The following is a 16,275-nucleotide window of genomic DNA, read 5'->3' on the forward strand; positions in this document are numbered from 1 at the left end:
CCTCTCTCTCTTTCTCTCTTTTCTTCTCTCTCCCTTTCTCACTCTCTCTCCCTCTTGCTCTCTATCTCTTTCTCTCTCACCCTTTCTCTCTTTCTGCCTCTCTCTTTAACTCTCTCCCTTTCTCGCTCTCTTTCTTTCTCCCTCTCTCTTTAACTCTCTCCCTTTCTCCCTTTCTCCCTCTCTCTCTCTCTCTCTCTCTCTCTCTCTCTCTCTCTATCTCTCTCTCTCCCTCTCGCTCTCCCTCTCCCTCTCTCTCTCTCTCTCCCCTCTCTCTCTCTCTCTCTCTCTCTCTCTCTCTCTCTCCCTCCCTCTCTCTTTAACTCTCTCCCTCTCTCTCCCTCTCTCCTTTGCTCTCTCTCTTTCTCTCCCTCTCTCTCCCTCCCCCTTTCTCGCTCTCTCTCCCTCCTTTGCTCTCTCTCTCTCTCTCTCTCTCCCTCTTTCTCTCTCTCTCTCTCTCTCTCTCCCTCCCTCTCTCTTTAACTCTCTCCCTTTCTCCCTCTCTCTCCCTCTCTCCTTTGCTCTCTCTCTTTTTCTCCCTCTCTCTCTCTCTCTCCCTCTCCCTCTTGCTCTCTCTCTCTCTCTCTCTCTCTCTCTCTCTCTCTCTCTCTCCCTCTCCCTCTCTCTCTCTCTCTTCATCAGTAATGCAGTTCAGCTTCACCACCATCTTCGTGGCGGCGTTCCCCCTGGCTCCTCTGCTGGCCCTCATCAACAACATATTTGAGATCCGTGGAGATGCCAACCGCATGGTCTGCCTAGAGCGCCGCCTAGTGCCCAGGAAGACCAACGACATCGGTGAGATGACACGACAAACCCTAACCCTTTGAGGAGTACCATCACAAATATGTGATTAGAATTTTGCCCAAATTTTGAGTTCTCATTATGATGTCATAAGGACTTGGCAAGATTTTTAACACCGACTTCTATGGGAGCTGTAGAGTGTTCAAGTAAAATTCTAGAAGAACCTGAGGAAAGTCCTTACTCCTCAAAGGGAGCATTCATACCAGACATGTGGACTCGAGTCCAGTGACTTGGACTCGAGTCTGACTCGAGTCAGCGGTGTGAAGACTTGCGACTTGAAATTTCAAGATCAGAAAGGACTTGCGACTCGACTCGACTTGCACGCCTTTGACTCGGGACTCGACTTGGACTTGACAGTTGTAACTTTCAATGACTTGGCGTGACTTGCCATGTTGGGTCTAAAAAAAAGTCCAAGTCCAACCCTTGTTTTCAGAATGCAACAGCCCGCCCACATTCTTTGTTTGAATCACGTCATTGTCCTAAGCGATGCTATGCCATTGGCGGCCGACGCAGCTGGCTTGGACGCCGCGACCAGCGGCAAAAACACAATTTTTTAGTGAGTCTCCAGAACAAACATAGCCTACATTTTAAACCATCGCGGAAGTTAATTTATCTCCCTCTCAGCCCCAACTCATTTTGCATTCTTAATAGGGTAGGCTATGGAAGTTTGCACTGTGATCAACAAATATTTTCTATCAATGTTGTAGGAAGTGTGTGTGGTGGGGCGCTGTGATGTGCAACACGCGTCTGTAGGCTACACACGTGAAGCTCTCGCTCTCTCGCCCCTCGCTTACGACAGAAATTCAGTGAGAACCAAGCTGTCTAAATATTTTAGCTAAATTGTGATGGACATTGATTGTTGAACATTAGGCTATTTAAGCAGTTGAAATAAAAAAGCACACACTGCTGACATAACCGAACCACAGGACTTAATCTATTGTTGTTTTATAAAAGAGTAGGCTACGCCTATCCGTTTTGCTTTCCCTGTCCTTTATGAATGCGCTTGCCTTCAGCCCCCGAAGGCTGTTACAGTATGTTCCGCTCCCACACACTATGCTTGCGAGTCAGTCACTTCAAAGTGAAATGCAGCCTTGCGAATAATTTCCACCATCGCGGACAAAACCACGTTATGATGAATATGTGGCGAGGTAAACGTTAGGAATATGGCCTGCTTTTAAGTTTCCCCCAACCCGTGTCCGTAGGCTATATGGCTTGATATCCCAGGGCTATTTCACGACCACAACTCCACGCGCTGAAAATGCATGTTAAGCTCGCGCTTAGTCTAGAAAGATAACCTCTCGGTAACATTTTTTGCATTGACCAGCCACCATCGGTTGAGTATTGGAATCAATACAAAAAGACACGTTTATACATGTCTTAGTCTTCCAGCATGCAATCGAAAATAGGCGAGCAGAGAACACTTGGTCTTGCATCCATCAAAAGAGCTCCACCGGTTGCCTACTTTAGATGCTGGGTGAATGGTTCCAAAGGGAAATAATTTAGCCTATTCATGACAGTCTTGCAAAGAGACAAGACAAACGACCAAAATTGTCAAATAATTGGTCAAGGCGCGAGATGAGGAATACTGCATGGCTATTGGAAAAACTTTGAAGAAACAAAGCGCAAGCAACACTGCTTCCCGCGAAGCTTGCGCATGGCTATAAACAAGCTATGCGCCCCGAACCTCACTGCTTGTTGTTCGATGACTTGAATCGAAACATTTCTAAGGACATCAGGGCTATCTTTGGAATACCGCCTCAGCCAGCTGAAAGCAGAGTAGCAGTGTCCCATGTGTCAAATGGTAAGATAATGCCATAGGCTACCTGTTCCTTGAAAGTTTTAAAACTCAGCCTTGACACACTATCATGCCAGCCACATCAGTTCAAACGCAATCTTTAATGCAGCCTATCGTGAAGTTTAAATGTAATGCTGAGGTAGAGGTTGCAAGCTACTGCTGAGCAGCGCAAGACATAGGCATGGGTCGGCTCCCGTGGATAAAAAGCATGTTCCCTCTCGCGTGCTGCTCCCAGCCCAATCCTTGCGCGCGCGAACCTTGTATCTCGTGGTGTCGACACCGCTTTATCTTATGTTTCTCACAGTTCGAACTACATGCTTCGTTTGGTATTTTGGGGGAGTTTGGAGTCGCAATTACCGCTGCTTGGAAATGACACGTTAGAGCTACACGACGCCAGCACTGGAGAACTGGGATGTAACCCTGTTTTCCAAATTAACAAAAATTAGGAAACATAGAAGCAGAACTTTGTTTGGCTACAATCTATGACCTGGACGGTGAACTTAATCTTTTTGAAGAGACATGAACAGCATACAAGTGCCTTTGAGGGGGAGGAGAGGGCGATTGGGGAGAACAGGGAGACCAGAGCATGGCGCGAGGCGCATATTCATTCGGGAAAATGAGAGCAAAATGTTGGATAGGGCATTACACACCTTCCTTCTTCCTACACTGTAGAAGCGCAGAACAAGGTTGCCTCGTAGCCAAGGGAGTAACTTTGACTTTGACATTGGTGGGGACACAAAATTGGTGGGGGTTCGGGAATTCAAAAATTTAGAAAATACAGTTGTTAAAAGTACAATTTTAACGCAATATGTGAATGTATTAGCCTATGAATTAATGTAGCTCAATGGTTTTAGAGGGGGATGATTTTTGACCACTTTCATTGTGTCTGTGTGTGTGTGTGTGTGTGTGTGTGGGGGGGGGTCTGATTACCAATCATAAGTTCATGGCACACAGATGTTATATCAATGAGCAGATGATATGTCAACGAGCGTTCCTTAGGAAGTTGGTCTTTCAATCACACGGTTGCAGGCTTAAATCCCACCCTTAGGCTACCTCTGTTTACACCTCCATCCATGACTGGAGTGAAATTGACCAAAGCAGCTAGTTCTGATACAACATTGCTCCAGAGACTGTTACATATAAGTAGCTTGGGTTCAAATGTCAGCAAAGTGGTATTGCCTAACATGAAAATGATCACCAGTTCTGCCAATAGGCCTAGCCTACTCACTTTATTGACATTTAGGCCTATTTTAACAGCAACAAAAATGACACTGACATTTGCAAACCTTTTCTTGAAATAAGCTTGCATGTTTTTTTAAATAAAAAATAAATAAGACCGGGCCTAGAATTTTTTTTTGGGTTCCGGTGCCGACTGACCCTTTTTATCCTCCAAAATTAGCGATGTTGTGTGGACTGTAAGTAGCCTACATACAAAACAACACATTCTTATAGGCTAACTCCCTATCTCTCGCTTTTTCCCTGCATGTAGCTGCGTTTGCATCATAGCAGCCTACAGGCAACACACGTGCGCGTGCAAGTGTCTTTGCGCAGCGCGTCTTGACAGAAATCCCAGCGATGTCACTACATAGTTGCGCACCAACTGTGTCACGTTGTAGGCGATTTTTAATGCTACTACATACCAGTTAGCTTTGTAGCCCTTCTACATGACCGAAATGCAATACAACACAATGAGTAGGTGTAGGCCTATCTGCGATTTTTGAATGATGTTGGTTACATACTCTTCATGGAAGAAGGCTTCCATTTCAGCCGCGTTGGATGTTCAGCGAGATCAGAACCAAGTCGCAGCAATTAGTCTAGGCTACTCAAGTAGTCCTACAGTTAAATAGCCTGTAAAACCAAGTCAGGTTAATTTAATATGAAATAAGGGAAATGTTTTGCCGAAGTGTAGCCTTCCTTTAGGAACTCTTTCATTTACCACATGGGTCGCGTTAACAGAGGTTTGTCCGACGGATTTTTTTTAAAAGGAAGACTGAAGATTCTGAAGCCTGCCCGTCCTTTCGACGGTAGTTTAAATAGGCTACACCCGTATTAGTAGATCAAGTGTGCATTTCAATTCGTTATTATCTGCGCTGCGCAGATACCACATTTCTTCTTAAATAGGCCACTTTATCCTTCACCTTTCTCCGCCTCTCTCTGCTTGTCACGCAACTATTACGCATCTGCAGGGCTCCGGTCCCTGCACCCAAATAATGAATTAGAAATTGCCGATGATGTCGGCACAACTGTTGGAATAGGCTAATTAAGGTTCAGAACCGTTTGTAGGCCTATACGTAGGACTAGGCTACTACATTTCACCACAATCTGATTTAATGGCAGGGCGAAGTTATCCCTATCGCCTTTCATAAAAGTTTCTTAGGCCTATCATAAAAAGTTTTTTTTCATATCATATAGGCCTACTCAGGCGTCGCCACAAACTCCTCGTTTGAAACAAAAAGTACTGTAGGCAGGCCTATGTACCAGAAATCGTAACGCACGGTGTCTTATATAAGTAGCCTAACTTTAATCTGACGTTTTGAAATGGTAGTTGTTAGACTAGGCCTACTCGTTACTGAAAAAAGTAGTGCGACTACAACGTTACCGGCAACACTGGTCGTGATTACACAGTAGGGGGCTAAATATTGGTGGGGACGTGTCCCTACCGTCCCCACCATAAATTACGCCCATGCTCGTTGCCATAACTGACATTCTGCAGCGCTAACGCCATGTTTAATTGACAGCGTGCTGGCGAATAGTCTAGTAGCCTAATATAATTAACAAGACGTGGATTAATGACTGTGCAAACGAAGTTCTAGTTAACTTGGACTGTGAAGCAGTAAAAATGGTTGGTGATGGGCCATTGCGGCATTGCGACAATGCCGATATCAGCTTCAACAATAGTAGAGTAGAGTAGAGTAGTAGAGTAACTTTATTGATCCCCAGAGGGAAATTCAGGAAATTCATCATTACTTTACCAGGAATTTAATCCAACTAACTAGGCCTACTTTGTCCTAATTTCTTAGCCCATATGGACAAGTGTCTACTAGGCTAAATACTGTTGGCACGTAGCCTACAGCAGACTATAGCCTAGTACTGCACCATGCATGTGCGTGCTCATTGGTGGGTTCACAGTTATGACACTGTCAATGCTCAGCTTTGGTTCACAGATAATGGGATGAAGTGAACATCATGGACCAGCTGAGACAGGGCTGTCTGCTGAGCTGTGCTGTTAACTCATCATCCTGTCTCACATGTGTAGCCCCACCCCCCATACACACACACACACACACACACACACACACACACACACACACACACACACACACACACACACACACACACACACACACACACACACACACACACACACACACACACACACACACACACACACACACACACACACACACAGGGCTCAATTTAAAAAAAAAAAGAAATTGATTACCCCTACTGTATGTCATATCTTGATGAGAATGGTGAGCTTAATATGGTACCTTAGGGAAAATGGCGTCTTTTAAAGCCAAACCAAAATGTTTACATTAGTCGAGTGTTACACTACAGTAAAGAGAGGGGGAGGGTGGGTAGCACCTGTAAGACATGAATAGGCTACTACTTTCACCCTTGGCCTTTGTGGGTAAATTCAAACATAGTACGCTGAAAGTGTGAATCCGCGTTTTCAGGTCGGAAGTGTAATATGCCCCCCTAATGTCTTGACAAAACCTTCCAGCCAAAGCTGTCAGCGGCCCTGCCTGTGCTCCTATAAAGTTAACCATAGTCCTGTCCTTAGCGTTATGATGCTAGAGTCTGTATAACTTACAACCTTGACTAGATATGACCGGCCCACCACCAAGACCAGGGTGGAGTAGTGGAATAGGTTTATGCCATCAGATGATGGAACGGACACACACACATACGCACACATTCTTGCAAACAGGACTATTTGCCCACTGGACAGTAAATATTTGGCATATGGTTGCTCCTTTCTTTAAGTACAAATTCACATGAAATGTATTTTTATGTGAAAAAAAATATGAAATTAAATGTCATTTTACATACACAGCACAAGCAGTAGTTTGGTTTAGACTGATTTCTCTGCAACTGTTTTAGTAATTGTCATCTTTTTACTCAGGTCTCATTATTATACTAATGAATTTATGATCGAAATTGTGATTGCAAATAGAAAATCCCTTTGTGACTTGTTAAGGACTTGAAAAAAAATGAGACTTGGACTTGGACTTGACTTGACTGGGGTAAGACTTGGACTTGGACTTGACTTGGTCAGATGTGTCTTGACTTGTGACTTGACTCGGACTTGAGTGGAAAGACTCGAGACTTACTTGTGACTTGCACGTTAGTGACTTGGTCACACCTCTGCTTCATACTACTGCCACCATGCCTACGTGAAAGCATGAATGTTGCCATTTGATGCATTGTTTCAGAAGTACTTTGTTTGTATGTGCTTCGGAGGCTGAGATATTTAGGATTTAATAGGAAGAGGGCACCCTTTCCCAAAAAGGGCTTAGGACAAAATGGGTTAAGGTATGAGATAGACATGCAATAACACATGCACACACGTGTGGCACAGGATGGACAGACATGGTGTAATACGACCCCACTACATGGTGTAATGGTTAGATCAGGGGTGTCAAACTCATTTTGGTCCAGGGGCCGCATACAACCCATGTGGACCGCAAGCGGGCCACATTAGTAACATCATCGCAAAAAAAAAAAAAAAACGTAAAGCAGAGGATTAGTGTTCAGTACTATCACGTTTTAAGTGTGTTGAATATGTAGAAAGCAATGCAATACTGATAATCCTATGCAAAAATTCCTTGACTTCACTCATTCATTGCCAACCGCCAATTAATTAAATATGGGACAGTTCATTTTGACAGGGGGTCTGGGGGTTTTCCCCCAGAAAATGTTGTATTTCTTATATGTAATTTCCTGCATTTTCACGCATTCTAACATCCCGTTTCCAGTTTGAGCTTAATAGGAACCAATACAAATCGAATTATATTTATTATTTAATTACAACCAACACCAATACAATACGAATAAGAAGTATTAACATTTTATCTCTATATATGAGGTCTATAATATATGAGCTTTATCAAATGCCTGTTACTGTACAAATTCACTATTTATAATAGAAGTGTGATGTGCACTTTACTACATGTATACAGTGTAACAGAGGGACCATTGGTTTAATGTCATGCAGGTCTCGATTTTGCCCCGAGGGCCGTAATTGCGCATTTCGGTTATTTCATTAAAAATAATCCGGGCCGGATGGAACCCTCTGGCGGGCCGGATGCGGCCCGCGGGCCGTATGTTTGACACCCCTGGGTTAGATAGATGGGCTGTAGGTCAGAGGGTTGCAGGTTCTAATCCCATCCTTACCACTACCTAGCTCACTCCATGGCTGAAGTGCCCTTGAGCGAGACATCTAACCCAATACTGCTCTAGGGACTGTAACCAATACCCTGCACCAAAACACCTAACCCTGTACTGCTCTAGGGACTGTAACCAATACCCTGCACCAAAACACCTAACCCCACACTGCTCTAGGGACTGCAACCAAGACACCTAACCCCGTACTGCTCTACGGACTGTAACCAATACCCTATACCAAGACACCTAACCCCATACTGCTCTAGGGACTGTGATCAATAACTTGTGCATAACTACTGGTCGCTATTCATAAAAGCATCTGATAAATAATGTTATGTGAAATTGTGAGTTCTCTCTTCATTTAAAAATGAACAATATTTTTTGATTAAGCTTTTTTATTGTCATTATTCAAAATCCATGTGAAAAAAAAATACTTTTCACTGTTTACAAGTCAGATATTTAAATGCGATTAAAATGTGATTAATTCGATTAATTAATTTCAAAGCCTATAGATTAATTCGATTAAAATGTTTAATCGAGTCACAGCCCTAATTGTGATGTATTGTATTTGTGCCGGCAGGTATCTGGATGAAGGTGTTGGAGGTGATCGGTGTGTTGGCTGTGATCGCTAACGGCCTGGTGATCGGCATCTCCTCTGACTTCATCCCTCGTCTCGTCTACCGCTATCACTACGGGCCCTGTGCTAACGGGACTGAGACCGACATGGAGTAAGTTACTAAGGCCGGGCGGCGGGCGCACATTGGCTCCGACAGCACTCACTGTGGCGCACTTTTGCCTCCGACAGAATTGGGACCCCCAAACCCAATTTCACACGAACATTGCATTGATAGTCAATGGGCGGCGCCGACAAAATAGAACTTGTCTCTAATTCGCCTTTGGCTAAGCCCCGCCCTCTTTAGTTACAGTTGCTAGGTCGGACAGATAAACTTTCAATGCTGAGATATCAACGTGATTTATGCAGTGACTGCAAATCGCAGCAGTTATTCACTCATAATAAATAAAAAACGCATTCATAGTATTGTGAATATAAGTATTTATTTTCTGAACGGTCATGCGATGCATCACAGCTGTTATGGGCTCTTCTATGGGTATCGATAGGCATTGTAACCAGCACCATGGTAAGCTGAGCTCGCATATCTTTTGAGCCCTGACTCAAACTTGCAAGACGAAAACGAAATCACATCTTCTAGTCATCTTCAAAGCTACCACAGCAATGTGTAACATTAACGTTTGCCGTTTATATCTTCAGTAGCTTAACAAAGTCACGTCCATCAGCTGCTAGTCAAAACACTCCTGCCGTGACCGATAGTTAACTTTGCTAGCGGTGTTTCTTCATTAATTAGGTCAGAAATCCAAAATCCTACTCTGAAACAGGTTCGTGGTTTGCTTACAACCTTACTGAAAAGGGACATGAATGAGATGGTGTCATGATCGGAGCACACAAAGTATGTTTTTGATCCGTGTGCTTTCTAGTCGAGTGTGAGGCTGCCGAGACCCTTCAAGGCAGACTATCCAGCTGCTAGTAATATTAGTCCGGTTTTAGGTAAAGAGGAAATTCATTACCACCTGTTACATCGCGGGGAAACTTGCACATTTGTCACAAATACCCCAGGCACAATTTCCAATCATATTTTAATAATAATACGACCGTATCTCGCTAACTACTTGAAAACATGCGATTTCCGCATTGAGTTCAATGGAGCGCTGTCAAAACTGTCCGAGGTTTGTCCGAGGTCGTCCTTTTGCTGCGCTGTGATTGGTCAAAAAGCACTTTAGGGCGGGCCTTAGCCAAAGGTGAATTGCTATCCGACATCAGCGAATGTCCGCGGACATCGGCACCAGTGTGCGGGGCTCTATTGAAAACAATGGAATCAACACTTTGTCGGAGGCTATGTGCGGAAGGCCTAATACATTGTTAGCACTACATTGCTGCTACTACATTTCTACTACCTGGTTTACTGGTACCACCAGGCCGGATTACTGCACAGGCTAGACTATGGCCCCCCATTAATGCACAGGCTAGACTAGGGCCCCCATTAATGCACAGACTAGACTAGGGCCCCCATTAATGCACAGGCTAGACCCTCTCTCTGTTTCTCTCCCTCCCTCTCTCTCCCATTCTCTCTCCCTCCATCTCTCCCTCTCTCCCTCCCTCTCTCTCTCTCTCCCTCCGTCTCTCTCTGCCATCCCTCTCTCTCCCTCCCTCTCTCCCTCCATATCTCTCTCCATCCCTCCCTCTCTCTCTGTCTCTCTCTCTCTCTCTCTCTCTCTCTCTCCCCCCCTCCCTCTCTCCCCTCCCTCTCTCCCCCNCCCCTCCCTCTCCCCCNCCCCCTCCCTCTCTCCCCCCGCTCTCCAGCTGCATGGCGGGCTACATCAGCAGTACTCTCTCCATGGCCAACCGCTCTGAGCCGGACGTCCAGAGAGACTTTGGGATGCAGCAGATGATCCTGCCCAACGGAAGCAACGTCACCACCTGCAGGTAGCAACAACAACAACAACAACAACAACAACAACAACAACAACAACAACAACAACAGCAATACTACTACTACTAATAATAATAATAATAATAGCTAGAAATGCAATCAGAGAGGATGCAGACCTCCACCAAGGAAGTTTCATCCGTTCATACCTTTTCGAGTTCTGAGAGAAAGACAAGCAGACAAACCAATGTGACTGAAAATATGACCTCCTTGGCGGAGATAATTATTGCAACGATGGCAAGAGTTTGGGGTTGATACATAATCAGTACTCTGTAGGATAGTGTGTCTGGGTTATACCGCTGAGAACAGACAGAGAGTCATCCAATATCTTTGGTTATACCACAATAGCTATGACTACTCTGCAATTAGGTTATGCAGAGTGTTAGGTACACAGTGTATGTCATTGCATATTGTACATTGATTCATGATATTGAGCTTTTCTCAGTTATAAAGATACCCAGTGAGGACTCTTCTAATGGGTTTTTTACATAAAGGGTGTTACTGTTATATGCAGTTATATGCAAAGTGTCGTATTGTGCATTAATGAATAATGTTGTTGTTTTCCTCAGTTATAAAGACTACCGCAACAGTGGGGACTACTCCCTAACCCCTCAGTACTGGGTCATCCTGGCCATACGATTTGGCTTCGTCATACTGTTCGAGGTGAGCTTCACTCAAACTTTCAGCAAAGCTATCCATTGCTCTGTATGTGTGTCTGTGTGTGTGTGTGTGTGTGTGTGTGTGTGTGTGTGTGTGTGTGTGTGTGTGTGTGTGTGTGTGTGTGTGTGTGTGTGTGTGTGTGTGTGTGTCCTCTCCACAGCATGTGGTGGTGTTGTGTAAGTTTGCAGTGGCCTGGTTCATATGTGTGTGTGTGTGTGTGTGTGTGTGTGTGTGTGTGTGTGTGTGTGTGTGTGTGTGTGTGTCTGCCCTCCCTGCAGCACGTGGTGGTGTTTTGTAAGTTTGCGGTTGCCTGGTTCATCCCCGATCTGCCAAGTGGCGTGAGAAACCGCCGCCTCCAGGACAAGACCACCCGGCTGCAGGCAGAACTCTCCGAATGGAAGCACCGGCGACATAACACACACCCCGACGGAGAACAGGAGGACGACGAGCACACACACACATCAAACACACACTCGCCGGTGGAGGACAGGGGCAGTCCACACAGACACACACCCGTAGAGGTGGACATGTGTAGCACGCCCACACACTCACACACACCCACTCCGGAGAAGCTGAGCACGCACACATACGCGTCGGAGGAGACCAGAGCGTACACACGCACGCCACAGGACGACACGGACAGCGTACACACGCCCACTACGGAAGACACCCATGTGCACACACGCACCTCACCGTTAGCCAGCGCGAGCAACACGCCTACGGCAGAGGAGCGGGACAGCGAACACTCGGAGCCGGAGCCCGAGCCGGAGCCGGACAGCGATGCAGAGGCCGCGAGGTCACACACACACACTCCGGAGGGGAGCAGAGCAAGAGCACACACCCCCAAACCAAAGGAGAGGGCAGAGGACTCAGACAGCGAAGACTAGAGGAGCAGGAGAGATGGAGCATGCAGGCTCAGCATGGTGAGTAATAACAATAATCATAATAATAACAATAATAATAATAATAATCATAATCATAATAATAAAAAAAATAATAATGATGATAATAATAATCATAATCATAATAATAAAAAAAATAATAATGATGATAATAATAATAAATATTAATAATTAATAATATTAATAATTAATAATAATAATAATAATAATAATAATAATAATAATAATAATAATAATAGCAATAATAATAAAAAATAATAATAACAACAATGACAATAATAACAATAATAACAATAACAACAACAATAACAATAACAATAATAATAATAATAATAATAATAATAATAATAATAATAATAATAACTGTATTTGTATAGCACTATATCATACAAGGCATGCAGCTCAGAGTGCTTAACAAATGGAAAAATCATCAATGTTAAAGATGGAGTTAAAAAGAGAAGAAGAAAAGAGAGACAGAAACAATAAAGAATAGCAAGAAGACAAACTAACTAGACATAAATAGAGATTGCAGAGGCATGAGGTCCACAGTGGCTGGGTCCATGATTATTAGAGGCATACTGTAAGTACTCTGGTGGTGTGAAGAGGGTTTTTTTAGAGATGTCCGATAATATCGGCCCACAGATATTATCGGCCCGATAATAGCATAAAATGTAATATCGGTCAATATCGGTATCGGATTTTTGACCTATCAAAACCGATATGATAATGCTTGAATTACTGTACACTTTTCTCCTTAATTATTTTTCTATTTTGCACAGACGATGTTAATATTTGGAAAGCTTTGTTGCATTCGAGAATGCATCTAGTGGGGCATTGCAATAAAATTAAGCATATTTTGTTCCACAACAGCAGATTTGTAATGTTACCTAAAATTTGTGATGAGGAAAAATAACCCACATATATCGGCATCGGTATCGGCCGATATCGGAATCGAAAATTGAGAGTTGGACAATATCGGCATATCGGATATCTGCAAAAAAGCCAATATCGGGCATCTCTAGGTTTTTTGGTTACACTGTAAGTACTCTGGTGGTATGAAGAGGGTTTCTTGATTACACTTTACTTGATGCCGGCGTCCTGCAGTACATATGACATAGCAGTGTCATAATAGTGTCAAAGCAGAGTCAGTGTTGCAACTGTACACTGTGTGCAGATGTTTTAATTTTTGCCTATTGGAATGCCTCTCAAATGTGCTACAAATATGCTTGACCACAGTTTCTGTGCAGTGATTGACTAGAATAAAAATGGATACATAAATAAAAGCAATAGCCTACTTTGGTCAGTTTTGCACTGTTTTAAATGTGCTTTATAAACAAACATTACTTACTTACTTACTTACTTACTATGACACAATCATGGATAACTCATAAACATGATGTCAATGTCCTTTTATGGTCATGAAAAGTTGACATTGTTAGGGCTGTCTTCACCATAATTGATTATTTTGGAGGCTTGGTGGTGCATATATGGGGCCTCTGTGACATGCTGACAGAGGTGTCAAAAGTAAAAGTAAAAGTAAAAAAAAAAGAAACAAAGTTTCCTCCCAACATGGCTAAGATATCGGAGTAAAGAGTAGACCTGTGTATTTGTCATGCAACCAGCTGACTCTGTACTGGTTGGATCATTTTTGTGTTTTTTAGTGTTCTTCAGTAACAACACAGTCTATCAAGTTAGGTACAGTGGAGTAAATGTTGTAACATATATATAGATACAGTGCCCTCCATAATTATTGGCACCCCTGGTTAAGATGTGTTTTTTAGCTTCCAATTATTTTATTTTTTTTCTAAATAATATGGGACCTTAATGGAAAAAAATAGAAAAATCCAACCTTCAATACAAGTGCATTTATTCAGTGGGGAAAAAATCTCACATAAAGAAATAATTATTTGACATCAAATAATGTGTGTCACAATTATTAGCACCCCTGGTGTTAATATTTTGTACAACCCCCTTTTGCCAACAAAACAGCACCTAATCTTCTCCTATAATGTTTCACAAGATGGGAAAAGACAGAAAGAGGGATCTTCAGCCATTCCTCTTTGCAGAATCTCTCTAAATCATCCAGAGACCTGGGTCCTCTCCTCTGTACTCTCCTCTTCAGCTCACCCCACAGGTTCTCAATGGGGTTGAGGTCAGGAGACTGAGATGGCCATGGGAGGAGCTTGATTTTGTGTCTGGTGAACCATTTCTGTGTAGATTTGGCCATATGTTTAGGGTCATTGTCTTGCTGAAAGACCCAGTGATGACCCAGCTTCAGCTTTCGGGCAGAGGGCAACAGATTTTGATTTTAAATGTCCTGGTATTTCAAAGCATTCATGATGCCATGCACCCTAACAAGGTTCCCAGGGCCTTTGGAAGCGAAACAGCCCCACAGCATCACTGACCCACCCCCATACTTCACAGTGGGTATGAGGTGCTTTTCAGCATGCGCATCTTTCGTGGTACGCCAGACCCACTTAGAGTGTTTGTTGCCAAAAAGCTCAATCTTGGTCTCATCTGACCAAAGCACACGGTCCCAGTTGAAGCCCCAATACCGCTTGGCGAACTCCAGACGCTTGCGTTTATGATTGTGAGTGAGGAAAGGTTGTCTCCGTGCATGCCTCCCAAACAGCTTGTTGGCGTGTAGACAGCGCCTGATGGTTGATTTGGAGACTTTGTGACCCCAGGATGCTACCATTTGTTGTAATTCTGTAACAGTGAGCTTTGGAGATCTTTTGATTTCTCTTACCATCCTCCTCAATGTGCGTGGTGGCAAAATAAACATGGGTCCTCGTCCAGGCTTGTTTACCACTGTTCCAGTTGTTTTGAACTTCTTAATTATTCCTCTCACAGTGGATATGGGCAGCTGCAGTTGAGTGGCAATCTTCTTGTAGCCTCTGCCTGACCTGTGAAGGTCGACGCACATCTGCCTCACTTGTATGCTGTGTTCCTTTGTCTTTCCCATGTTTAAGAGTGGATAAGAGAAATGGCCTCGGTGTCACGTCATGTTTATACCCCAGGGAAACAGGAAGTGATGAATTACTAATTAAATGTTCCTACATACTCTGGTAAACTTTGTAAACTACTGTAGAAATGACAGAAATGCTTCAATTATATTTATTTCCTGGGAATTGTTAAGGGTGCCAATAATTGTGGAACAGGTGATTTAATGAAAAATAATTATTTTTTAGTCAGGGATTTTTTTATTTTCTTACAATTCATTTGAGTTGAAGGCTACATTTTCCTACAATTTTCAGTGTGACAGTATTCTTCTGCAATAAACACTGAATTTATTTTAAGGCTTTTAACACCTCTCAACCAGGGGTGCCAATAATTGTGGAGGGCACTGTATATGTAATAGAGATGCACCGGATGCTGATTTTTAGGATCCTGCCGGATACCGGATCCACTGCCTAAGATCCTGCCGGATCCGGAACCGGATACCGGATCCTACAAAAGGGTTGAAACACATAGCCTACTCACACACGTGGGCCCTTTTTATCACGTTGGCTCAAACTATTTTGACTGAAAAGCCTCGGCTACCGGATCCTGGATCCTGGAACTGGATCCGGATCCTGTGAAAAACCCTATTATCCTGCCGGATCCGGAACCGGATCTTGGATCCTGTGCATCTCTAATATCATGTGCTAGTATTGTAATTATACCACAAATTTATGTTTTACTTTTGACACCTCTTCATGCTGAATGTTTATATTCTTATAGATGGATGATTTGGCGCACGGCTATGATGTCACAGCCATCTCTGGGAGACAGGAAGCACGACTCTGACGTGAAGAGAGGACTTCAGCCAATCATAACGCAGGAAATGACCTCTATTACTACTCAAATGCGCAAGAAGGACCAATCAGAAATCGGATAATGACTTCACAACTTCAGCTACAGTGTGTGTGTGTGTGTGTGTGTGTGTGTGTGTGTGTGTGTGTGTGTGTGTGTGTGTGTGTGTGTGTGTGTGTGTGTGTGTGTGTGTGTGTGTGTGTGAGAGAGAGATAGAGATAGAGAGAGAGAGAGAGAGAGAGTGTGTGTGTTTGAGAGAGAGAGAGAGAGAGAGAGAGAGAGAGAGAGAGAGAGAGAGAGTGTGTATGTGTGTGTGTGTGTGTGTGTGTGTGTGTGTGTGTGTGTGTGTGCGTGTGCGTGTGCGTGTGCGTGTGCGTGTGTGTGTGTGTGTGTGTGTGTGTGTGTGTCCACAACATTCCAGTGTTTACAGGCG

General features: G+C 43.7%; 1 protein-coding gene across 1 annotated transcript in view; it reads left to right on the plus strand.

The window, feature by feature from the left end:
• LOC134439610 (anoctamin-9-like) overlaps positions 1–12,062 on the plus strand; it is a 32,020-nt gene extending 19,958 nt beyond the window's left edge. The window contains exons 19-23 of the mRNA XM_063189521.1: positions 640–792; positions 8,562–8,709; positions 10,359–10,481; positions 11,055–11,148; positions 11,424–12,062. Of these exons, the coding sequence (XP_063045591.1) occupies positions 640–792; positions 8,562–8,709; positions 10,359–10,481; positions 11,055–11,148; positions 11,424–12,032 (1,127 nt within the window). The 3' untranslated portion in view covers positions 12,033–12,062. The remainder of the gene's footprint in view (positions 1–639; positions 793–8,561; positions 8,710–10,358; positions 10,482–11,054; positions 11,149–11,423) is intronic.
• Positions 12,063–16,275: the final 4,213 nt, after the last annotated feature.

Source organism: Engraulis encrasicolus, chromosome 23 (genome assembly GCF_034702125.1).
Source record: "Engraulis encrasicolus isolate BLACKSEA-1 chromosome 23, IST_EnEncr_1.0, whole genome shotgun sequence".
Taxonomy (NCBI): Eukaryota; Metazoa; Chordata; class Actinopteri; order Clupeiformes; family Engraulidae; genus Engraulis; species Engraulis encrasicolus.